The sequence below is a fragment of the Engystomops pustulosus genome, chromosome 7, assembly GCF_040894005.1.
Source record: "Engystomops pustulosus chromosome 7, aEngPut4.maternal, whole genome shotgun sequence".
Lineage (NCBI taxonomy): Eukaryota > Metazoa > Chordata > Amphibia > Anura > Leptodactylidae > Engystomops > Engystomops pustulosus.
In genome coordinates, this window is record NC_092417.1 from 59,297,809 (window position 1) to 59,324,152 (window position 26,344).

A 26,344-nucleotide genomic window follows, 5' to 3' on the forward strand; every position below is an offset into this window, starting at 1 on the left:
CTGCTGTGAATGAAATTAGTTTTATATATAATTTTTTGTTTTCTTGCTCTTTGTATTGCAGCTCTACCAAATCGTTCTGTCTCTCTGGACGACTCTCGGCCTGAGCTTGTGTTCAGACTTGCTGTAGGCTCGCTGTCCTTCTCAGTGCTTCACATTGACCCGCTGCCACCCACCGAAAGTTCTAGTCCTAATCCACTGACACCCTTGTCTCTTAGCTTCTTCAATCGTATTGAGACGCTGGATCCACAGACCTTTGCCCAAAACGACTTTGCCTATTTAAGGAATGTATTTGCAGAAGCGTGCACACATGATCACCTGAGGTATTTAGGAAACTCCTCTTGTTTTACTTGCCTTCGGTTTGCTATCTATCTGTGAAAGATTCATACAGTCAACGACCCATCTCTCTCTTCATGCATAAATCTCGGCTACCAGCTCCAGAATTTCCTGTGGCTCTGCCTTACCCCCTCCTATCCCTCAGCACAAAGCTCAATCACTCTTTTAGCCGTGCTACCTCACAGCAGACAGATCAGTCTCATACAGTTGTACTAAATAATTGGATTATTCAATTACAAAGATACAGAGTGTAGAGTCAGATTTTTCCACCTTTCAAAAAATTCTTCAATATCTTTGTGTCAGGAGCCAAAATATAATTTGCTAGATGAGTTGGAGCATCTCTGGTCTCATGCTCAAAAGTGAGTACTTGTGAACCAGCAACAGGATCACGAGGGGCAAAGGTTTATTAACGATCAGCTGTAAGGTGTCTGTAATTAAGTTTTATTGTTGTTCCTAGTTACTATGACTGCACATAATTGTGAAAATCCAGTTGTTACTGGGACAAAAAAAAAATTGGAGTTAATTATAAAGTAAATATTTTCTGAGTTGCATACTAATTCAACTTAAAAGCAAACCTAAAGAACATACCTTGTACGTAACCCAGGGACTGCCTATAATTGTGAAGTGGTGTACATACATATATGTTATTAATTGCTTTCTGATTTTCTTAATAGATTCATAGGGACACAAATAAAAATCTCCCATGAGCAGCGGCAGCGTTCTGGCTCCCGGTGTTACAGCTCAGATGTGTGTGTTGGTCAGACCGAGCTCCTCGAATGTCTTTTCCCCAGTGACTCCCGACCCGTTCCTCCCCAGTACACAGAGGTAAAGCTGGCAGTGTTACTACAGTTATGATACACTTCTCTTATATGCACCTGCAATGCTTGATGTGTAGGAGAATCTGAGATCATTCTCCTTAATTTCAGTACATTTAATTTTTATTGACAGAAATCTGGAACCTAAGACACCCGAGAGAACATATCTATGGAATAATCTGTTTATGGCACTCCCTTGCCTTTTTGTATAACTAGTATGGATTAAAAACTGCATTCATAATTCAGGTGTTTGTTCAGCATATAGTGCATTTATTTTGTTTTGTTTTCAGCTGCTTACATTTAGCATGGAGAAAGATCCTGATTGCCGGTCTCCACCATGCATTCACTTGCACTACAAGCATTCGGAAAACCGAGCGGCGCAGGTAAAATAGATGAGTTGATAATTTGGTTCATGGCATATTAACTTATTGCTTCATATTGCAGGAAGTTGTTTCATTGGAGGGAGGGGAATAGAGAGCAGATGCCACTAGCCCTGATCTGGCAGCAGGAACACCAGCACAGCCAGCTATGTAAACTAGTTGCACAGAGTCTACAGCAGGGTTTTTTAAGCAATAAAAACACAAAGGCTTAACTTGCCTTGGAAAGGAAATCTCCTGTCTGGAAGCTCCTTTTTTCAGAGGTAGATAACCAATGTGGGGATCTTAAATAATTTCTTTAGAGCAGCCTATCGTGTTATAAACTTTTCACATCCGGCTTTGACATGCAGGGGGCGCCATTACAGAGGCATGGAGTAGCCTTAGCCCCCGGAGTTCCCCGAGGCTGCTCCATACCCTGAGTAGTTTAGGCAGAGAATTTGCATAAAGACACATTAAAGTTTCTAACACAATAGGCTTCTCTCTAAGACATTATTAAAGATCCCCACAGATGAGCCACACATGGGTTATCTACCTCTGAAACTACTGAAAAAAAGTTTCCAGAAATTAGGTTTCCTTTAAAGTCTGTGGAAGTCTTTGTGCAAGAGAAATCAATACATATTTTACGAAGTTACTAATGTATAATAAGAAGCACTTAGCTGTTCTTTGGGCTGCCTTTATTTTTCATGCTTTCACAAACCCTTATGTCCAAATTGCAGCTTCCTCTACATTCAAACCTTTAAATGTGAGGTTTGCTCTCTGTGTTATACTGATACACTGGAGGGCAGATGAATATTTATATAACGAGATATTGTCGTTATTGACACTGCTACATGTGGGAGAAGAAAAACTGAGATGTTTGAGACTGCGCTCCCTGTGCTGCCACTGGTAAATGTGGAAGTAGGAGGGGGGGCTGTATGGGTAAAAGCAGCAGGATTGAGATGTGAGTACAACACTGAGCTATCTGCTATGAGATATGAGGGAGCACTACTGAGGGAGTTTTTGGCCTGTATCACACTGAGCCGTCTTCTGTAAGAAGGCTAATGCCTGGCTGAGAGATTGACCTATATCAAACTGTGCTGTCTGCTATGAGACACAATGGGGCGTGACTGACTGATAGTTATTGACCTGTATCTCACTAAGCTGTCTGCTGTGAGATGGGAGGGGAATCGACCAAGTTAGGGAGTGAGCAGTATCACAATGAACTGTCTGCTGTAAGATGTGAGGAGTATGGCAAAGAAAGTTATTGACCTGTATCTCACAGAGCTGTCTGCTGTAAGATGTGAGGGAATAGCTGAGAGAGTGATTGACCTGTATCTCAGAGCTGTCTGCTGTAAGATGGGAGGGGGAAAGACTTGCTGGAGCTTGTAGCTGTGACTTGTGCATAAGCAAAGAGATGGAATGCCTGGCACAGATGGATATTTTTAATACATTCCTGTTGGTAAAATGATTTTAGTTTCTTTTATAAATAGATTAGGCAAAATATGTAGAAAAAAAATGGCAAAGGTGTGCATAGGCTTTAAAGGGGTTTTCAAACAGAGGAAAATTCTCAAATCTTATTCCCCTTGTGATGTTTACACAATAAAGATCATTTTAATCCCTTACTTAGGATGTGGGCGGGGCCTCTCTAAGCAGACACATTATGATCCATCTAGTTTTGTCGGGTGGCAATGTGGTTACATTATCGGAGTACAGGGGAATATGCACTTTCATCTGGCTTCTGACATTGTACTAACACACTAACAAGCAGAGACAGACAGAAATATCAGCTCCACAATCTCATCCAAGATGGCAGCCACCCGACCCGAAGTCAGAAGTTGGAGGGTCGTGTCTAGGGGCAACTGAAATTGTGTACACCAGGACTGATAGACAGGTGTGACTTATTAACAAAAATACAGCATTTCACAGATATAACAGTGAATTAGAGAATGTGTTATTTTGTTATCCTGAGTACATATAAGACACTTGTCTTTGTGGGAATATCCCTTTAAGTCCAGAGAATAAAGGCCCATTCTGATCATACCCAGTTGACTCTGATGCCTTTCTCTAAGCAAGGCAAAAGAGCTCTTGTAGCTGTGAGCAAATATCAGTCTATGTGTTACCACTTTTAACAAAGTCATGGTTCCTTTTTGGACTGCATTGTTAACCTATTTCCCTGTAATAATGCCATTATTTTACTTGTTTCCCCTCCAGGGCAGTTCTGGGCGGTTAAGTTCTCTCCCACAAAGGTCGGAGCTGCACGTCCAGCTGTCCTCTGCCTCCTGTGAGCTGGATATCACCATTGTAGATAGATTAAATTCATTGCTGCAGGTACAGAAGCTAGGAACCGTGGAAATGATGACCTCACATCTGTTCACATCTTACAACAAACACATTAGTCTGGTAGGTATTTTTTTAGATGTATACATATCGGCAGCAGCCTGTGTGCCTGTGTCTCGGTCTCCTTGTGCATTCTTCCTCTCCTTCATCCCTCTCCCCTGCCTGCTCAATGCACAAAACAGGAAAAGGAGAGGGGCAGAGGGTGTTGGAGTGTGGAGGAGAAGAAGAATGCATGAAGAGACTGAGAAGCAGTCTGCTGCAGCTGGCCCTCTCCCCCATGGGACTCGACACGAGTCTCTTAGTAGTATATCTGTGAATGTAAAGGGTTAACGCCATTGTAAAAAATACGCAAACTGAATTAACAGAGGACCTTTTGACTTTTTTGTTGCATACTCTAAGCACAAGTTGTGAGCTAAAACTTAACCCCATTAAAATGGATACATTCTTCCTCTTGAAGATGGAGACATCTGCCATTTATTTGTAGATATTCTGATTACAGTAAGTGTGTTCCATTTTATCCCAGTGACAATAATTCGAAATATTTGCTCATTTCTAGCACAAAGATTTTCCTGAGGTGCTTTTGGATGACTCTAGATCTCCAGCAAACACAAGGACATCTGTGCTGGTCTCTGCACCATCTCTCCATCTTGCCGTACGCTTTCCAATTCCAGACCTCCGATCTGACCAGGAGAGAGGTCCTTGGTTCAAAAAATCCCTTCAAAAAGAAGTCTTACATTTAAATTTCTCAGATGTGGAGTTTAAGACTGAGGTCCTTGGCGGATGTTCTCCAGAACAATTGAAACTGGAGCTCACATTTAAAGAGTTAACTGGTAGGCACATGCAGTATATAACCCCATGTGTAGCATAGTCTCAGCCTGTATTAAAGATAGAGTCTATCCTTTTTACTCCATGTCCTATTCCAGGGGCCTTCCAAGAGGACACCAATGGCCAACAGGTCCAGTTCCTTCGGGTAGTGAAGAAGAACAATGAAGTAGATGGAGACATGTCTACATCAGACAACTTTGATTGGCCAAGGTACATTTTTTATTTTGTGTATTGATTGGTAGAAAAATCCTTTACCTGCTCAAATGGTCAATTACCAAATTTTTTAGATTGTGAGGGATTGAAAGACAAAGAATGTTATAGAAGGTAAGTTAACATGAGAAAATATTGTGTTTATGACTTCAGGATCGTGTTGAAAATCAATCCCATTGCCGTGCATTCAATCCTCGAGCGAGTTTCTACTGAGGAGGATGATGACGTTGATGGAAGATTTCAGGAGGATGATGAAGGAACTTCTCATTCTCTCAAAGATGTGTGTGACTTCAGACGTCCAGAGCCTTCTCCATTCTCCTCTCGAAGGGTCATGTTTGAAAATGAAGAGGTAAGGGATCCATGAAATCTGCTGAATCAGAATTGATGGGACTCGATATAGGGATATAGCCTTTGGGATTCCTGGCACCCCTTATAGATCTCCATTTGCTTTCATGTGCAGTCAGTTCTTGAGATGTATAGCCTGAAATGGGATTAGGGATTAGCGAATAGGGATTCTTATCTATCAATAGAATATAGAAAGTCCTGTGTAAATGTGTGAGCATAAGGGATTAGCTTCTCTTTTGTGCAGACGTATTCTCTTTAATCAAAATCTGATTGGAGGGTCTGTCTTTTTGTAGATGGTAATGCCTGGAGATGCCATCGAGATGACTGAATTCCAAGAGAAGGCCATCAGTAATTCCCATTATGTATTAGAACTAACTCTGCCCAGTGTGTACTTGATGCTACCAAATAAAGTCTTCTATGAGAAGCTCTACAACAGGTACGACGGCCCCAATGGTTTGAACCTTTTGATCATGATCTTCTAAAATACTTGGCTACAGTATATATTTATAGAGTAGTAGTTAGTCTGACACATCCCCTCTTTTGGTCACCATGGAAAACTCATTTTTGTTGTTTTATAATAGATTTATTATTAATAGTTAAGAGTTATTAAGCAGTGGGTGGGTGCAGAACGTTTTCAGACCCCTTTTAAATTTCTCACTTTGTTTCATTGCAGCTAATTGGTAAAATAAAAAAGTACTTTTTTTTTTTGCTCATTAATGTACACTCTGCCCCCCTACTTACAGAAAAAAAACTGAAATGTAGATTTTAGTGCTAATTAAACAAGAAAAACTGAAATATCACATGGTCATAACTATTCAGACTTTTTGCTGTGAGACGTATTTAACTCATATGAAGTCCATTTCCTTATGATTCTCCTTGAAAAGCTTTTTTGATTTGAGTCCAACTGTGTTTAATTAAATTGATTTGACTTGATTAGGAAAAGCACAAACCTGTCTATATAAGACCTTACAGTGAATGTCAGAGCACATGAGAATTATGAGATCTAAGAAACTGCTCAAGAAGCTCATATACAGAATTGTGACAAGACACAGATATGGCCAAGGTTACAAAAGAATTTCTGAAGCACTCAAGGTTCCAAAGAGCACAATGGCCTCCGTAATCCTTAATTGGAAGAAGTTTGGGACGACCACAACTCTTCCTCAACCAGCCAATCTAAGCAATTGTGGGAGAAGAGCCTTGAGAGAAGTACAGAAGAAGCCCAAATCGCTATGGTTGAGCTCCCGTGATGCAATAGGGAGATGGAAGAAAGTTCCGCAAAGTCGCCTATCACTGCAGCCTCTACCAGTCAGGGCTTTCCATACGGAAGCCTCTCCTCAATGCAAGACAAGGAAGCCGCATACAGTTTGCAAAAAAACACATGAAAGACCCCCAGACTATGAGAAATAAGATTCTCTGGTCTGATGAGATGAAGATTGAACTTTTTGGTGTTAATTCTAAGTGGTATGTGTGGAGAAAATAAGGCGCCGCTCATCACCTGCCAAATACAATCCCAACAGTGAAACGTGGTGGTGGCAGCATCGTGCTATGGGGCGGGGACAGGATGACTGGTTGAAATTAAAGGAAAAATGAATGCAGCCAAGTGCTGAGATATCTTGGATGAAAACCTCTTCCAGAGTGCTTTGGACCTCAGACTGGGCCAAAGGTTCACCTGCCAACAATACAATAAACCTAAGCACACAGCTAAAATAATAAAGCAGCGGCTTCAGAACAACTCTGTGACCATTCCTGACTGACCCAGCCACAGCCCTGACCTAAACCTAATTGAGCATCTCTAGAGAGACCTTAAAATGGCTTCCAGCAATGTTCAGCTTCCAACCTGAGGGAACTAGAGGGATCTGCAAGGAAGAGGCAGAGGATCCCCAAATCCAGGGGTGAAAAACTTGTTGCATCAGTCCCAAGAAGCCTCATGGCTGTACTAGCTCTAAAGCTGCTTCTACTCAATACTGCGGAAAGGAGCTGGATACTTAGATCATATATTTCAGTTCTTCTTGGCAAAAATATCTACATTTCTGTTTTTCTTGGGGTGCAGAGTGTACATTAATGATTGATTGGCAGTGAAGCAAAGAGTGAAACATTTTTGGGGGGTCTGAGCCCCTTCTGTACAATACATCAGATTGATTAATGGCAGCTAAACCCCCAGCCCCAATCTATCCTCAATCATTCTTTAAGTTAATATATGACCAAAAAAGTTATAAATTCTAATGTGATTAACTTTTATTTTTCTGTTGTTCTTTTTTGTTAAATGTGTCTTGTTCCAGAATAAGCAATGATTTGCTGCTCTGGGAACCCACGGCCCCCTCACCGGTAGAGACCTTTGAGAATTTGTCTTACGGCATTGGCCTCTCGGTGGCGAGCCAGCTCATAAATACCTTCAGCAAGGACTCCAGTGGAGCCTTTAAGTCTACACTTCATTATGGTAAGAAATTCCAGACATGGGGGTGGGAAAATGGAAAGGTGGGCGCAAGGGAAACTTGTACTATTACAGTGTATGGGGTAATTGGTCTCTATAATTTCATCAGATATTTTCCCCTTGTGTTTCTTATAATGTGTTAATAACTGAGCTGTAAAATATAGTCACTTAGTCCTTTAAATTGAAATCTGGAAGCCACCAGCTGGTTTTGAGCAAGCCCTGCTTCCCATTACCTCCTGCACATATGGTAAGCCAGTCCAAAGATCTGTTCCTTTTTGCTTTTAAAACATGTTACTTTGGAAAAGTGAGGTCACATATGATGGCCCCATTATACTTTTATTGTGAATTTTTTTTATTTTTTTTTTAACCTGTGACTTTAGGTATCTTGTGATATGTGGTTTTGCTACTTTTTGTGCTACCCTTTTTATATGGTGTTTTTAATACTTTTTAGTTAATGGGGTTGGGATTGGCAGTGACTCTTTAATTCCGTGTTTTTTTTGTTTTTATTGTTATCGGTGAAACCTATATTATGATTGGGGATCTTGGCTGTACCCTGTTCAATTAGCAAATTTGGGGATAACAAGTTTACCTGATCAGCACTGGGCTTCCAGGGGTTGGCTGATCGCAAAGTCACATAGTGACTTCTATGGGACTTCCAGCTCAGAACGAAATCAAGAGGTCCCTGTGCTATGGACTGTGATTCCATGTTCTGCTGATTGCAGGGGATACATCTGCTAAGTCAGTACAGTACTACATATACAGGGGGTCTCCTACTTAAGAACACCCAACACACAGACGACCCCAAGTTACAAACGGACCTCTGGATGTTGATAATTTACTGTACTTTAGTCCCTGGCTACAATAAACAGTTAGTTATCAAAGGTGCCTGCAATTAAGATTTATTATTAATCCTGGTTCTTATGAAAACCCAACACTTTTTTAAAATCCAACTGTCACAGAGAACCCCAGAGAAATTTCTCTGGGGTTACAATTATAAAGTATATGGTTCTGACTTGCATACGAATTCAACTTAAGAACAAACCTCCAGAACCTATCTTGTACGTAAACCGGGGACTGCCTTATATGATACATATAATAATTGACACAACCACTTAAATGTATGATTCTTCATAGATGATGACAGCGGTTCAGAAGAAGAAACCTTACAATATGATTACATCCTGGACTCCAACTATCATTACCGGAGAAAGAAAAAACTTGAGTGTCCGAACAAGCAGTCTCAGAGCTTCCTGTCCGTCCTGGTGAATGTCAACCATGGCCTGGTCTCCCTGTTTACAGATGTCAAGGTAATGTGCAAATACTGGCGGTTCTTGGGCTTCTACTTTTAGAAAAAACTTTCCAAAATCTTTCTTTTATTACATGTTGATGGGGCAGGTTAATAGGCTGCCGCATTAATCTGTGCCCCTCTTAATGGTCACCTCCATAGTGCCATCTCTAGCCTGAGCCATATTCTTATTTGTCTGCAGCAGTCAAATGGAAAGTTGATGGAAGGAAAACATGGAGAATTTTGGTTGGAATTCAACAGTGGATCTCTCTTCACGGTGACTAAATATGAAGGATTTGATGACAAGCACTATTTATGTCTCCATGCCAGCAGCCTGAGCCTATACCATCAAGGTAAACTCTGATCCCCCGGTAGCCCTTCACCACTTTCTCTCCCTCGCAAAATGCCAAAGTGATATTTTGTATGTTACTATTTGGCCCTGGTTATTTACCTCAGTAAATTATATACCGTTCACTTAAACAGGTGTAATAGATGGGGTTGTTGTTCCATCGGACCTGAGACTACCGAGCCTGCCTCCTCCGCACTGGTTAGAGCCAACCATTTATTCCTCTGGAGAAGATGGCAGTCACCGCGCTTCTAGTAACGGTGTGGGAATGGATACGATGTCCATGCTGACCGTGGCTGTGAAGATCCAGTCTGATAAATCTGATAGCAATACGAAGGTGCCTTCATTTAGCTTTTCTCAACTTTAAGGTTTGGACAGAATTACAGTAAAATTATGTAGCAAACACCATCTCTATAGGTGTCATACTTCTGTATTTGAATGGATTGTTCTTCTGATCCATTTTCTATTACAAACCGTGTAACAAAGTACCAGTCATGGCTATTTGGGAAAGAACAGGCGGTCCCCGACTTACAGGCGACCCCTAGTTACAGACCGACCTCTGCATGTTGGTAATTTACTGTACTTTAGCCCTAGGCTACAATGAACAGCTATAAAAAGAGAACAATATCCGAAGTAGAATAAAAAATATTTGGAAATGTATTATTATCACAACTTAGCCACAATTGACAAGATTCCTGCTACAAATACAGAAAGAAAAAATTGCCACACATACCACCAGCAACTAGATGGCAGTACATGTCAAGGTAACAGTCTTATGCATTGCAATAATGCTAGGGACCTATACCAGTCCAGATTTGGCACATTATAACAATTATGAGCCAGTAACTTGATAAACCTTTATGCACAGTATGCAATCTAAATACATTATATTAGTTACCCAAAATGTATATGTCAAGCCATGACACATATGTTTAGACATGGTGGCATGCAGGATAATGGATAAAAGCACACCCTTATGTACTTTTCCATCTTCTGTATTATTCCAGCTTATGCAGGCATGGGAAGTGGCAAAAGCAGGCCAGTGTAGTATCCCAAAAAGCCATAACTGTCTTCCATTTAGCTCCCTCTAGTGGTGACTGCAGACACCATCATATTTATATGCAGGGGTTTTAACTGTATTGATATGCTGTACACATTTCTCAAAAATTAGATTAAAATCTTAGTGGGCGGACAGCCGCTGTAAAGCCGACAAGTGTGTATTTTGTCTTTGTGAATTCTTTTCATCTTCCAGGAATTCCTTGTTGCCGTAGGACTGCGAGGCGCCACTCTTAAACACCGGGTTCTTCAGTCTGAACACGCCTGGCATGAGCAGGTCTGCCTTTATTTAGTCTTGTTGTTAAGGAACATTTGGGGTACACACATTTTTGCAGCAAGAAAAACTTATGTTCCAGATATTTAAAGAGGACCTGTCAACCCCCCCCCCCCCCCCCCAAAAAGACCCCAACAAATATGTCCCCCATAATCCTCCCCCAGCCCTATTCTAGCAATGACATTTAAAAAAAAAATAAAAAATTAGGTTGGCAAGTTAATTCTAATGGATCTGACCTCTTACCAAATAACAGGTCGGATCCTCGTATCCTGTCCACTGGCAGTTGGCCGTATTCATGAGGGGGCCGGCCAACACACCCCCTCCACGCCCCTGTCAGCGGGGACCTATAAGAATAGCCTGCAGCAGCGCATATGTTGCACAATCGCCGCCGGCTCTCTGCGATATATATAAGCACGGCATTGCAGCCGCCACATTTGCGCAATATATGCGCTGCTGCCGGCAATTCTTACAGGTCCCCGCTTTTTTAAGTTCATTAAGATTAACTCCCAATTACGTTTTTTAAATTACTTTTTTGAGTTTATATACATACTGTATATACTTGAGTATAAGCCTAGGTTTTTACCACAAAAATGTGCTGATAAACCCTAACTCGGCTTATACTCTTGTCTATTAAAAAAAACAAAAAAGACTCGCCTTTTTGACACCCCCGAGGAGGTCCTCTCCATTCCTCGGATGCTTTGCGTCCCCTGCGTGGTGCCTTCTCATGCACCATGACGTCAGCCGCCATTGGCACACACTATGATGTCATCAAGTGGCTATATACGGGAGGCAGGGGTTGGCAGGCTGTATACTGGAGCAGGGGATGCTGGCTATATACTGGGGGGGGGGGCAGGCACTGGCTATATACTGCGGAGGCTGTGACCAGTATATAGCCAGTACATACTGTATATATTTTTTATATATATATATTTTTTTTTTTTTTTTCCCAATATGTCCTAGAAGAGGTCATATGATTTCTGGGAGACTTTCATTCATTTTTTTTTTCTGACTAATTAAAATTTCCAGAAGCCACAGTAGGAAACCACCTGTGGTGGTATCAGTGACTGGCACAGCTTATCTGGGTAGCTTTGCCAGGCCAGGGCGCACCTAGGAATCCCGCCAGGTCCAGATACTGTGGCTCGGCTTCTGTGCAGTTAATCGGTTATTGAGCAGTGTGTGGGATGGAAAAGCAGTGGTGTTCTCAGGGACTAGGTCTGCTCTTGTTACATTGTAGGAACTTAAAACCATGACATGTCTATGGAGTACATGGTTGTAAAAGAGCTGAATATCACCCCAAGAAACCACACATCCAATCATCTGTGCTTTTTCCTATATTCCATAGATATTACAGTTCCTGAATATTTCGGACGAACCAGTTTTAGGATACAACCCTCCAACCTCCATCACTACCTTTCACGTTCACCTCTGGAGTTGTGCTTTGGATTACAGGTAATTTAATCTTTAGTCCTCACTAAGTAGAGTCGTGCAGCCTGGGCTATCAGATTTAAAGTCCCTCCCCCCAATTGGAGACTCTGGGTCGGTACACTCATTAACTACCTAACCCCGGTCCCCCTCTCAGGTCTTCCACTCTTGAGCATTTGGATCTGATAGTATACGTTTCTTTCAGGATAGAATCAAGGCATGGTTATTAGGGCTCAGTTCTTACCCACCTGGTTGTATATATGTGTATTTGTACACTTTAAAAAAAAAACAAAAAAAAAAAACATGCACGTATGACAATTTTTTATATTGTTTGTGAATTACAATAAAGCTTTTGACCTTTTAGCCTTTTTTTTTTTTTTTTATATATAAATGTACAAAATTTATTAATATCAACATTATACAGACAAAGAGAAAAAAATTATGAGCATCTTAACAAAAGTGCATTCCTTAAATAAACATATGAAGCATAATACAATATAAACATTTACATTATTTAATACGGAATTTATCTCCTGTACTTAACGTTACTTTTGTACCACAGAGAGTTTGATTTAGGGGTTTTAGTTTTAAACACACACAACATTTTCTTATTGAATTGAATCGAAAACACCTAAAACAATAAAAGGATTCAGTTTGCACTTTCAGTTTCCCCCTGAATCTGGGATGGTTAGGAGGTATGGACTTGTACTCCATCGATGTCCCTGAATGATGATTTCCTTCCTCCACACTGTTGTTCTGCAATGGCAACGATTTTCTTTATCTTTTCAGGCCTCTCTACTTACCTGTTAGAGCACTTCTGACGGTGGAGACCTTCAGTATTTCGTGCAGCGTTTCCCTGGATAAATCCTCCTCCAGCCTGCGGTAATAAGCCCTTTTTCGTGTCCCCACTCACTGAACCAGCACTTTTAATAACAAGGCACAGATGCTTCCTTTTATTGTACATAATAGTTGGTATTGTTTTTTATTTAGTTTTTTTTTTTTTTTTTTTTTGGTGCATTTTAAACTTGGGCCTTGCGACACAATTCTGTTGGACTTTGCATGTTAAATGTGTCCAACTGTGCACCAGAACACCCCTTTGAGTGACGAAATTTGGTTTGCATAAAGAATAAACACAAAAGGGTCGCGTGCGACGTGTGGCGCAGAGTTTGCACATAAAAGAACATGCAAAGTCCAGCAGAAAACTGGCGCAAGGACCTTGGTAAATGTGCCCCCAAAAGTTTAATCTCTGCTCATCCAGCAGTTCCACCATTTGGACAACAGGTGGTGCTGCTGCATTCTTTAATGTGATAAACCTCTCTTCTCATTTTTAGGATCATACTGGATGAGGCCGCCCTTCACCTGTCTGACAAATGTAATGCTGTATCTGTCAACTTAAATCGAGGTGAGAGCAATTTCAATTTGTATTATGGAAAAGGATTTCTCAAGTAAGGTTTATAAAGAAGTCCCACCATTAGACACCTATACATACCAGTCCAGAAGGTTCTGCTTCTTTTAGTAACAGTCAGGCAGATGTAGAACCTAAGTAGTACCTTTATTACTTAATCCACACAATGCATTACATTGTTACTGCACTACTTGTAGTCTTCAAATCCTCATGAACTAGTCAGTATAACCAAAACATTCAAAGAGAACTACAACTATACATAATGTAAGAGCTTCCTCCCAATGATGTGCAGAAAAGGGCTTTACTATTATGTCAGAACTTCAATTTAAAAAACCTGGCTCATTAAGTTAAACCCCATTTAATTTGTAGCAGAACCAGGGTTTCATCCCTTCAGCTGCTCCAATGCATATCAACACCTATACATGTAAAATATTGTTCTTGAACCTTAGAGATCCAGTCTTCTGTAGGCATGTTATTAATGTATGCTCTCTGTGTTCCAGATTATGTACGCGTATTAGACATGGGACTTTTAGAACTGACTATACTAGCGGTGAAATTTGGAGAAGAGGTAATTTCCTTTATCACTTATCCCAGATGTGCTGCATGCTACCTTTCGGCAATTGGCTGGGTCATTTCATACAGCTGAATCAAAACACAGTTCTGTTGTAATTTTTAATGGGAGAATCCCCCCTTGAATATTACACAAAGAATGTTTGTGTAGGTGGCACAGAACTGGAGATATCAGGATCACTATATTCAGGAGTGGGAGCTGTGCTTTAAATCCGCACTCCCATTTGTAACTTTAGAGGTGGATAGCTGTGGTTCTGACACATAGAGAAACAATCCTCTTTATTCTCCTCGTATGACAAAGTGCCATGGTTCAGAAGATATTTATTCTATGATATTCAGCATTACACAGAAAAATAGCTATATATGCTGTATACAAATGACCTGAAGGCCATGGAGAGGATTCACACTAGCCTGACCCTTCCTAGCTTAAGAACTAGCATATTATTATAGGATGCCTTCAGCAGCCCCCACCCAGACTTCAGATGAAGTGCTTGACCAATAAGACATGAATGAAGCCAGAAGGAGGTATCCCAGCATGACCTTTCTTTATTCACTAACCAGTTAGGATTCATGGGAGCATCAAGCGTGATAAACCAGGGACATTTAACCACAGTCACCGTGTCTGGATCTATGAGTATCTTTGTATATTTGTTGTCCTCCTTCCCTCTAAAATCAACTTTTAAAATTATTCTAATTAGCCTGAAGAGCTCTGGGGACATTTCTACTGTGCAACATAGAGAGGGAGGGGTTGTGCTAGGGGTCAGGGAGAGACGGTGAAACACCCTGTGAAGACAACCTCATTAGCATAATTTTAAAAGTTGACTTTAAATGGAAGGAAGCCGTTGTAAACAAATATAAGATTACCTTTTTTAAAGTTCTTCATACTGATGACTCTCGTACTGGTCACAATCCTGATGGTTTCCCTTTAGGTAATTGCCCCTTAGACTGATCATTTTCATCCACATTAATGAGATTTATTGTTGAAAGCTGATGCATTGTCCTCTGATCTGGCAGAACAAACCACGCTTTGAGATGTACTGTTCCAGTGATGTGATTCATATCAGGACGTGCTCCGACTCCTGTGCCGCACTAATGAACCTTATCCAGTACATTGCCAGCTATGGAGATCTGCACCCACCCACCAGAAGCCATGCCTCTCCTGGAGATCAAAAGAAAGCCAAAAAGGTTTGTGATAAAAGATTTCTACCTCTTCAGGGGCATCTGTCCTGTTCCTCAGAGACCTGAACATTCTTAATTTCAGGAACTTATTAAGGAATGTTCTATTCCTATCTCGAGTCCTAAGACAGGACTTTTACCTAGAGGACAGAAGTCATCATCAATCTCTAGTGAATTCTGCGGAAGTTTTCTTAAAGGGCTTGTCCAGAGGTGGAAAAACATGGCTGCTTTCTTCCAAAAACAGTGGCACACCTGACCATGTTTTTTAGCCTCTGGATGGCCCCATTTAACTCCTGGATCCCAGAATTTTTAGATGGGGAAAATCATTTTAACAACCAGATAAACTTTCCTTTTTATTTCTATTTTCCACCTTCTGTCTGTGTGAACTGTACCAGATAAATAAATAGATAAAAAAAAATATATATATATATAATCGATAGATATAGATGGCTACATTCACACGCCCGTACGGTGCTGTAGCCGGGAGAAACATAGGACACGTGCCATCAATGTTTCTCTGTTGAGAGTGGCTGTGGTGAGCAGCATTCCCCCCCCCCCCCTCCTCCTCTCCCCGGAGCCAGTGGGCACACATTAGTGTGAATGAAGCTTTGAGCTTCCTAGAACATATAATTGTTATGTCGCAGGCGGACACCTCCACAGGATCCGGCTCCCGGTGCGCAATGCTGGCGGAGGAGGAACAGCAAATACTGCGAGATCTAATGAGTGACGCCATGGAGGACACGGACATTTACCAAGACGGCACAACAGCAAAATTACAACAAAATGGTAATGTATAACATAATACTAAGGTGAAGAAGATTAATGTTTTCATTCATTTGTTAGAGAAGCTTTTCTGATATTTGGCATTTTAAAGTGTTTAGATTGTAGCCTGTTGTTATGTGACACAAGCGCACTCTCGTTGTCACCGGTAACCAAGGAGACACATGGGACTGCACATGAGCTGTATACACAAAGCCGTAGTAGAGATGTTCTCAATGACTGTTTGCAGGGTTGCTTTGCCTTATTTAGACTTTGACCACATTTTTGCCGCTTCCACTTTATGAAGGTAATGGATGTATATTTTTAATGTCTTAAGGTTTATCTGAAGGTAAACTGGAACTGCAGAAGGCCCCGTGCTCGGATCTTTTCTTGTTTCCTGATGAAAGTGGAACTTTGTCTGAAGAATTCAGCCCCACATTCATGACGGCGGCTCCCCATCTCATAAGTGACACAATTCTCGATGCTCCGCTGGAAAGTGATGACTTCTGCATTCTGTATGCTCCCAAGACCTCTGTGCCAGTAGGTTTACTCACCCCCTCCACTCTCTGTAATTATAATTTGGGGCAACGGCCTTTATCCAGAAAATTATTAAGAAACATATATTAGCATGAAGAGGATAACTGGGTACAGCATCTCCAGAATGGCAGCCATAGCTAGTGGCTTCTGAGAGGAGGACCTAAAATCCTGAGCACCTCATTTAATAGGAACTCAAATTGTTTCCTTTGGTTAATTTTTAGGATAAAGACGAGGAGCCATCGGTGAAGAAGCTGGTGGATGATGAGATTGTGATTAAGGATAACTATTTTGGATATCCAGAAAAAAAGTCTGACACCAGTAAAGCCCCCCTTCATTTCCCTGTTCCTGTTGTCCGATATGTGGTAAAAGAGGTCTCCCTTGTATGGCATCTGTATGGGGGGAAGGACTTTGGAAACACTGCTTCTTGTAGCTCCCCTGCCAAACATTACATGTAAGTATTGCAACTAAACAATATGTTGTCTTAGTGCTAGAAAACTATACATCAATTGTAGATACTCATGGTGTTAACTAGAGATGAGCGAGCACTAAAATGCTCGGGTGCTCGTTATTCGAGACGAACTTTTCCAGATGCTCGAGTGCTCGTCTCGAATAACGAACCCCATTGAAGTCAATGGGAGACCCGAGCATTTTTCAAAGGGACCATGGTTCGGGAATAAAATGTGTTATTTAATTGAAAAAGAATGTCTTCTGTTAAGTGATCAGATGTATGCAAACATCTGCAATCTATTCTTCACTGTTCCGCGCGTATATTATCTCCCGACAAGTTATCAGATGTGAAATACAGTGAAGAATAGAATAAAAACAGTGAACACAGGATCATTTAAGTGAAAAACACAGTGAAGAATAGATTACAGATGTTCGGCACATCTGCTTACTTGTCGGGAGAGGAGATACGCTGTCCCGGGATCCGCTCCTCTTCTTCCACTGAAGTCTCCCCGATGTCTCCCTGCTGCCCGATGTCTCCCTGCTGCCCGATGTCTCCCTGCTGCCCGATGTCTGCCTGCTGCCCGCAATGTCTCCCTGGTGCGCGCGATGTCTCCCCGGTGCGCGCGATGTCTCCCCGGTGCGCGCGATGTCTCCCCGGTGCGCGCGATGTCTCCCCGGTGCGCGCGATGTCTCCCCGGTGCGCGCGATGTCTCCCCGGTGCGCGCGATGTCTCCCCGGTGCGCGCGATGTCTCCCCGGTGCGCGCGATGTCTCCCCGGTGCGCGCGATGTCTCCCCGGTGCGCGCGATGTCTCCCCGGTGCGCGCGATGTCTCCCCGGTGCCGTTCCGCGTGTATCTTCCGACAAGTAAGCAGATGTGCCGAACATCTGTAATCTATTCTTCACTGTGTTCTTCACTTAAATGATCCTGTGTTCACTGTGTTCACTGTTTTTATTCTATTCTTCACTGTTCTTCACTGTGTTTGTTTAATTAAATGCTCGATCTCGAGCAGGGGAAATACTCGTCCGAGCAACGAGCCGTTTCGAGTACCTTAATACTCGAACGAGCATCAAGCTCGGACGAGTATACTCGCTCATCTCTAGTGTTAACCCTTGCATGATTTTTCAAGGGGTATTAAATTGGCCTTATTCTGCAGCGCTGTTTGTAGATGGTGCTGTTAAATAATGGCTATATGGAAGATCTTGCATCCTTGGGTCAGGTCCGTGGATGGCAGAAACTACCAGTGACCCACAAGAAAAGCAGAGGCAATATTTTTTAAGCCTGCCCAAACAATCCATATACAGTAGTAGGTCTGCTGCTCCCTCCTCAAGTCTTGGAGATCATCTCACTAGTTGACAGCATAACTTAGCAGTTCCAGATATAAGAATATAAATGAACAAAGCAAATACCTAAAGGATGTATTCTGACACCTAATAAGAAGAACAACAAAATGTAACACAAGAGAAAGTTGTAGTAAAGAGGTTTTCCCATCCCCATTGCCATATGTCCAGTGGATGTCTTATCTTTTGGACAAGGGCTTCTCTAAGACTGCTGTAAATGGTAGGTGGCCATACATGGTTATGGGAAACAGCTGATCATTTCTGCTCTGTTGCTATTTCACTTCTATAACAGAGAGACATGCACAGGCACCTCTGCTTTTACAACAGATGGGAGATGGAGGGTCCCTTTTTTGGAGATAAATGTGTGTCCCACCGGTGAGACCTGCAACTGTTGGACATTTTGGCATATAAATGTCTGCAATTGAAAGACCCCCTTCAACAAAATGCTCTCTGACCCCAACCAGTCAATAAATTCTGTCTGATCCATCGCCCTCTCCCTCCTCTCTCTGAATGTGGGGGGAGGGTTGTACATTGGCAGTAACCTGCGATTGGCTGCCGGTAAACCGGGCTTTCCCCTGGTGATGTCACTCTCCATATTAGGACAGGGTCCACCCTCCAGCCGAGCGACATATACACTGCATCTGCTCCCCATCGCTGCCCATTGCCTCCGCTCAGGCGGAGGCTGCAAGATGGAACGAGGTAGCTTCCTTCGTCTTTCCATCCTGCTTTTTTTGGTGGACAGAATGTTTAGTAGCCAGAGACAGGCAACAAATATGCCACTATTTGAAAATATATATGCTAAACGTAACGTGTACTCTTAGCGTATACAAAAAAATGTGATGTGAATCCAGCCTAAGAACATTTAACTGCTGGACTCTTTCTATAAAACCTGAAATCCAAGTAATATCTTACTGCAGCCAATATCCTAGTCTGTTATTGATTATTGTACACACAGGAGCCCACACAGCTCACCATCAAGTACACCTACAAGGAGATCCAGCAGTGTTGTCCGTGGGGGTCGAGGAAGAAATCAAGATTTGTTGATGGAGATCCAGTTAACCAAGGTCAGGAATGTGTATATATGCACACAATGACAGCATATGAGCTTATATAGTGCCCACTAGACACTCCCACCCCTCCTCCCTAAACCTTGCAGAGGAAGATTTCTCATTTAGCTGAATGTCGGTTATGGGAAGCTTCCAGAGATTATAGGGGAGCTTTATCAGTGCTTTTGTGCCAGAAAACTGGTGTAGAAGCACTGAAATAAGCTCAATTTCTTGCGCAAAGCAAGAAGTTTTTTGGCAACTGTGCCACTTCCATGCCATGTGGGTGTTTAGGAGGTGTGTCAGAGTGGGTCGACTTGGGGCGTATTGGCCCCACGCCTGCATACCAACATTTTACTGCAATTCCACACCATGCCCAGCAGCGTATGCACCGTGGAAGATGCATCGAGAGGCCAAAGCCTATCCGCAGCAGTAGGAGGACGGGGGCTTTGTTGAGTGATTCGATGCCTCAAGTCACTTACCCTGTCTGGCAAACTGTTGATGACTCGAGTGCAGCCTCTAGCAACTGTACCATAGGTTGTCCACCACTGCTCTGAGCTAAAGCTAGCACTTGATGCTACCACCCAGGTAGCTATGGACATGGCACCATCCTTTAAAGGATTTTTCAACTCTGCAATGATCTCCTCTGTATGAACAGGTGAAGTTCCAGCATGAAGTGTACCCACAGACTGATGAGATGGCAGAGCCTACACTTCCAGAGCAGCCGGTATCACGCCAAGTGTTTATTGTCCAGGACCTGGAGATTAGAGATCGTCTGGCCTCCTCTCAAATGAACAAATTCCTCCACCTATACAGCAGTAAGGAGATGCCAAGGAAAGCCCATTCAAATATGGTAAGCCCATGGCCCTGGCACAGGGTTATTACTATTTAAGTGATGGCACATGTCTAGAATATGCCAGAACTTTGTGATCGATAAGCAGTATTTAGGCCGTGTTCACATGTTGCACTTGAATTGTGTTTTGAAACGAAATACAAGAGCATCAGGGAGGAGCTACTCGCGGACACAGATGCATTTAGACCTAAAGGCTTGTTTTGTATTGATAACTAGCAAAACACATATGCCAGTTCCCACACCCATGTGTTTAGCTGTAATTGCTTCTGTGTTCAGCAGTAGCTTCTCCCAGATGTGCTTGAATTGCGTCGATAGCAGTTAAAGCAACGTGTGAATGCGGCTTTACACAGCAATCAGAGTTGAGGGAACAGATGGTCAGATCTGGGCGCAGCCCTGTGTTGATAAGAGACTGGAAGTTAAAGGGAGTTTCCAATCCAATCAGAATGATGGATTGTGTAGGTGACAACTGGAACTTTGGCTACACAAGAAATGTAGGGAATTGATGAAGAATTTAAATGAATTTCGAATGCAAAAACCTTCTTCCATCAAGTATCTCTCTTGGTCACTAGGTGGCACCATTCTTCTTTTTCTCCACATATGGTTTGTAGATCAATTTGCTTCATATGGCCAGAATCTAAACCTATAGAACATGCAATAATCTATAGACTGACCACATCTATCCTGCAGATATATCGAATGCTGTAAATTTTTTTTTTTTTTTTTCGGATCATATTAATGGTGTGTACATAGGATATGCTGTGACACCCAGCACCCCTACTGATCAGTGCTAGTTATCAACAGCGCCACTGAGTGGACAAAGACAAAAGTAGACTACTGTGTAACAGCCAATCAGGTTCACTTCCTATTGCAGTGAACAAGAGCTAACCCTGCAGTACTCATGTACCGCCACTACTTGCTGGACGGAGCTGTCTGCTTCCAGTTTACAAGAGTGAAGAAATCAGGCGATACCTTTTTGAGGCTAACAGTATATTTGATGCTGAGCTTTCTAAAATACAATACTGGTTCTCTTCGTCAGACATGATGTTATGCATGAAACAGAAAATCCGCAGCATTTTATACACACCAGGCAGTGATCATCAAATAGTATTAAAGAAACTTTGTCTGATGTGTGTATCACCACTACCCACAGCTGGTCAGTGAGGTTGCTGGGTGTTACATCCTCACTAATCTCATTTTATGTTAGATATTCTCTATTTGGGGAAACCCAGCCCCTTAAGTGATGTAATCTCTGTGAAGCGGATGACTGGAATATCCTGGGGGAAGTTACTGTGATATTTGTTTCATACATGAAGTTCCTATATCTAATATAATGCAGAATTTCAACCACAATGTTTAGATGTTTGGAAGCGATTTCCGTGTTTATCTTGAGATATGATGCAACTTCCAGCACACAGCTGCCATATGTGGAGCCTGCCTAATATCAGTCACTTATCTGCTCCGTCCTGGCTATGCCCCCAGCATGGTTTCTGATACGTGGCATTCATGCTGAGCACATTCCCACTTGCTGTGGCAGAACATGCAGACGTGCTCAGTGGGTAGAGGGGAAGAACGACCTGCCAGACTACTAGGAATGAAGAACTCACTTCTATGCTGGGGCAGAATAGCTTGATATCACTGCATTTCTGCCAGAATAAAAATAGCAATAATTCAACCCCTTCCTGACCGAGGGTCATTGATACCTGATTGTCCAGGTCACTCTCTGCAGTTCTATTCTGCTCTTCTTTAAATTACAAAATCTTTGGAACCGCTTTATAATAAAAATGATCTTTATTTATATAGCGCCATCAAATTCCGTAGTGCTTTACCGCTTTACATATCATACCTATTTTTACTTTAGTTTTTTTTAACTTGATAGAATAATTTTATTAATAGAATTGGCCAACAAATAACTAAAATAGTGAGAAAATATTTTTGTTATTTTTCATATTAAATATGGTACAATTGTATAAACCTTTACCAAAATATGTTGTAACTAATACAGTGTCAATCCATAACCATTTCCCAGCTTCCCAGGTAGATGTGTATGTACTATTGTAAAGTGTCTGCTGCAGCTCCTTCTACATTCTGAAACACCCGCATCTCTGGAACCCTGGCACCTAGAACCACTATGTGTTTATATGTGCTATCTGCACGTGAGGATGTGCAAATAGGACATGTATAGCTGTATGGCAGTCATGAAGGCCAGACTTAGAAAAAATGTAAAAAAATTATGTCCACTAGATTGCAATGAGGAAAACCTGCACCTCTCTTATGTAACATCTCTACACCATCTTATTGTGCGCAGCTCTTGTCTGGAGCTGCAGCTGAGGGAGAGGCTCTTGGCCAGACTTCACAAGGAAACTGCAGAACATTTCTCTTTTACATTGTGCCCAGAGATGATGAATTATTGTTTTTTGTGAGGTTCCAGATGTTTATCTACAGGAGCAGAGAAGCCTCAAAGGGAAAAAAAACATTCTACTGAAACAAATCTTTTGTGTCTTCTGTTTTTATTCTTCCAGCTCACAGTTAAAGCCTTACACGTGCGACCGGAGTCTTCCCATTCCCCACAGGAATGCTGCTTGCGGGTGACACTCATGCCGCTGCGCCTCAACATTGACCAGGTGATACATACTAGATGGGACAGGTGTTGTTTATAGATGTCTCCAGTAGGGGGCATTTGTACTCAGAAAAGCTTTTAGAGGGAACTGATCAACACAAACCCCTAAAATAGAGTCTCCCATAATGGCCATGGTTTAATTGTGTTGTAGTGTCTGTGTATGTCCTCTGTGTTGGTGCTTTGTCACCAAAAACACTTTTATTCTCCTTGATTATCTTCTTTGATGCAGTCTATATCCTCCGCTCCCCGTCATGCCAAGCTTTCTGAACTATCCACCGCATGCATGCTGCGCATGACATGTTGGTGTGAGGCAGGTTGTCCCCAGCCGGCAACAGCAGTGCTCTGTGTATGTGCGAGTATTATGTGAGTGGCGCTGTTACGTGAGAGCTGGCGGATCAGATGCTCATCAGTCACATGCACGTCAGAGCATCAGATTGGTAGCGCGCTGGAGGCGTGCATAATTGGGTTATTAGGAGAGTGCGGCACAGGAGAGTGAGAGGCACAGGAGTGCATAATGTCAAAAGTGCCATTTTTTATGAATTCTCTTCCTAAACAAAATAAGATCCGGCCTTGGCATATCTCTAGCAATCTTAAAGGGGTTTACCTATGAAAGAAAGTTCTAAAATTTTAATCCCCTAGCGATGTTTACAAAATGTGGGCGAGGACTCTCTAAGCAGACTCTTAGTATTTGTCTGCATCTACACTTTCATTTATCTTTTGAACATTCACTAGTATGTGACACCTAGAAATGAGAGATCAGAATCATGAGATGGATATAACACATAATATCACACTCAGCTTTGCTATCCCTCAGCTAAAGCACACACAGAATCGGCTCTGCTATATGCCTCCCTCCCCTGCTATAAAGATTGTGTCTGTCTGTAGTTTGTAGAGATAAGGGTACATTCAGAAACAAGGCAGCGCGCTGGAGAGGAGCAGGGGTGAGCGGTTCTCGCCCCTCCCCTCTCCATAGAAAACAGCGCCGCACCGCCTCTCACACGGTGAAAGTTAAAGCATGCTCTATCTTTTACCGGTGTACACTGCTTCTTGCTGCAGGAAGTGCCTGTGTCTGAGCTGGTCTTGTAATGTGGGGGGGAGGGGATGGGAAAGCAGCAGAGAGCACTGCAGTGTGCAGGCAAGAGAAGCTATTCATGAGAAGCATCCGACCATAAGATCAGACGATTCGATGAAAGTTGATAAATACATTGGGCTTGTTCAAATAGGATGTATGGCAGTCGTGTCGGGGTTAAATGTAGAAAGATCATTTAAAGGGTTTAGAAATTGTTGTCTTCGTAAATTATACTGCAATTGGATAAACAGATTTTTTTGCATTCAGTGAATTCATGTAGGTTTTCCACAAATTAAACTCCAGCTCAGCAGAATAAACAGGATGTGTCTTTCCTGTACATTATTAGGATGGTCCTTCCTGGAACTCCATTAATTACTAAACAATCATCTGGCAAATCTCTCTTCTAGAAGCTCCTATGTAAGATGATGTAACGTAGTCTGAGAATAAATGATGGAATCAGAAAGGTGTCACCATTCATCTCCATCAAACCTTACAAACCAGAAAATGTACGTGTCCTTTCATTTCTTGTATATTGTAAAGGGGCGGGGCTGTGACAACTTGTCATTTCTGTCTTTTATAGGATGCCTTGTTCTTCTTGAAAGATTTCTTCACAAGTCTTTCTGCAGAAGTGGAAATATTAGTGACCCCAGATCCTGAAGGTATGTACAATGTAACCAACACCCTTCACGTTTCACTTCCAGTTCAATGAAAATAGGGCATCTGCATCAAAAGGGCCTATGTGAACCCATACAAGTCAATGTATTTCTAGTTATATATTGTCATATTCTTGTGCATAGGGGGCAGTATATACCCTGTTTCCCCTAAAATAAGACATCCCCCGAAAATAAGACCTAGTACAATTTTGCTAAGTCTTAGAAATATAAGGCCTCCCCTGAAAATAAGACCTAGCGGTAGTCATTGCAGCAGCTTCCCCCGGGACATACATTAGTATTAGGAAATCTTTTTGATGCTGCAGAAGGTTGTGACATAGGGAAGAATTAATGGAATAAAATCACCGGCTGTTGTGCTGCAAATGTGATCCCAGCAGCCTCCAGGATAAGAAGGGCCATGTATGGAAAGTGCTTTTACTAAACATGAGATATTGGGGCCAATGATTCTAATAGAAATGGAGTCACAAGAAATACAGCAGGAAATTCAGAGTTTGGAGAGTCAGAAGAGAAGTAGATTTTTTTTGTTCATCGATAAATGTAAATTCTTGTTCTTGGAAAAATAAGAATCCCCTGAAAATAAGACCTGGTGCCTCTTAAGGAGCAAAAATTAATATAAGACACTGTCTTATTTTCGGGGAAACAGGGTAGTAGTTATATTCTTGTGCATAGGGGGCAGTATATAGTAGTTATATTCTTGAACATAGGGGGCAGTATATAGTAGTTGTGTTCTTGTACATAGGGGGCAGTATTATAGTAGTTATATTCTTGTATATAGGGGGCAGTATTATAGTAGTTGTATTCTTGTACATAGGGGGCAGTATTATAGTAGTTATATTCTTGTACATAGGGGGCAGTATTATAGTAGTTATATTCTTGTACATAGGGGGCAGTATTATAGTAGTTATATTCTTGAACATAGGGGGCAGTATATAGTAGTTGTGTTCTTGTACATAGGGGGCAGTATTATAGTAGTTATATTCTTGTATATAGGGGGCAGTATTATAGTAGTTGTATTCTTGTACATAGGGGGCAGTATTATAGTAGTTATATTCTTGTACATAGGGGGCAGTATTATAGTAGTTATATTCTTGTACATAGGGGGCAGTATTATAGTAGTTATATTCTTGAACATAGGGGGCAGTATATAGTAGTTGTGTTCTTGTACATAGGGGGCAGTATTATAGTAGTTATATTCTTGTACATAGGGGGCAGTATATAGTAGTTGTGTTCTTGTACATAGGAGGCAGTATTATAGTAGTTATATTCTTGTACATAGAGGGCAGTATTATAGTAGTTATATTCTTGTACATAGGGAGCAGTATTATAGCAGTTATATTCTTGTACATAGGGAGCAGTATTATAGTAGTTATATTCTTGTACATAGGGGCAGTATTATAGTAGTTATATTCTTGTACATAGGGGGCAGTATTATAGTAGATATATTCTTGTACATAGTAGGCAGTATTATAGTAGTTACCTTATATACTCGAGTATAAGCCTAGTTTTTCAGCACAAAAAATGTGCTGAAAATTCCAAACTCGGCTTATACTCGAGTCAAAAAAATAAATATATCTAAACTCACCTTTCCGGTGACCCCTGTATATCTTCTGTGCGATCTGTCTGGCAGCGGCGGCAGGCTATATACACTGGGGCAGGGTCTGGCAGGCTATATACACTGGGGCAGGGTCTGGCAGGCTATATACCCTGGGGCAGGGTCTGGCAGGCTATATACCCTGGGGCAGGGTCTGGCAGGCTATATACACTGGGGCAGGGTCTGGCAGGCTATATACCCTGGGGCAGGGTCTGGCAGGCTATATACCCTG

At 41.9% G+C, this 26,344-nt stretch overlaps 1 protein-coding gene across 1 annotated transcript in view; it reads left to right on the plus strand.

The window, feature by feature from the left end:
• Positions 1-26,344, plus strand: part of ATG2B (autophagy related 2B) — a 50,315-nt gene that overhangs the window by 15,085 nt on the left and 8,886 nt on the right. Inside the window, exons 12-36 of the mRNA XM_072116064.1 lie at positions 62-320; positions 1,008-1,158; positions 1,439-1,531; positions 3,716-3,904; positions 4,398-4,671; positions 4,765-4,876; positions 5,030-5,225; positions 5,515-5,657; positions 7,501-7,658; positions 8,787-8,959; positions 9,140-9,290; positions 9,421-9,620; positions 10,536-10,616; positions 11,956-12,062; positions 12,825-12,917; positions 13,367-13,437; positions 13,941-14,008; positions 15,025-15,195; positions 15,831-15,972; positions 16,283-16,485; positions 16,704-16,933; positions 19,224-19,332; positions 19,970-20,164; positions 22,684-22,785; positions 24,431-24,509. Coding sequence (XP_071972165.1) covers positions 62-320; positions 1,008-1,158; positions 1,439-1,531; positions 3,716-3,904; positions 4,398-4,671; positions 4,765-4,876; positions 5,030-5,225; positions 5,515-5,657; positions 7,501-7,658; positions 8,787-8,959; positions 9,140-9,290; positions 9,421-9,620; positions 10,536-10,616; positions 11,956-12,062; positions 12,825-12,917; positions 13,367-13,437; positions 13,941-14,008; positions 15,025-15,195; positions 15,831-15,972; positions 16,283-16,485; positions 16,704-16,933; positions 19,224-19,332; positions 19,970-20,164; positions 22,684-22,785; positions 24,431-24,509 — 3,750 coding nt within the window. The remainder of the gene's footprint in view (positions 1-61; positions 321-1,007; positions 1,159-1,438; positions 1,532-3,715; positions 3,905-4,397; positions 4,672-4,764; positions 4,877-5,029; positions 5,226-5,514; positions 5,658-7,500; positions 7,659-8,786; positions 8,960-9,139; positions 9,291-9,420; positions 9,621-10,535; positions 10,617-11,955; positions 12,063-12,824; positions 12,918-13,366; positions 13,438-13,940; positions 14,009-15,024; positions 15,196-15,830; positions 15,973-16,282; positions 16,486-16,703; positions 16,934-19,223; positions 19,333-19,969; positions 20,165-22,683; positions 22,786-24,430; positions 24,510-26,344) is intronic.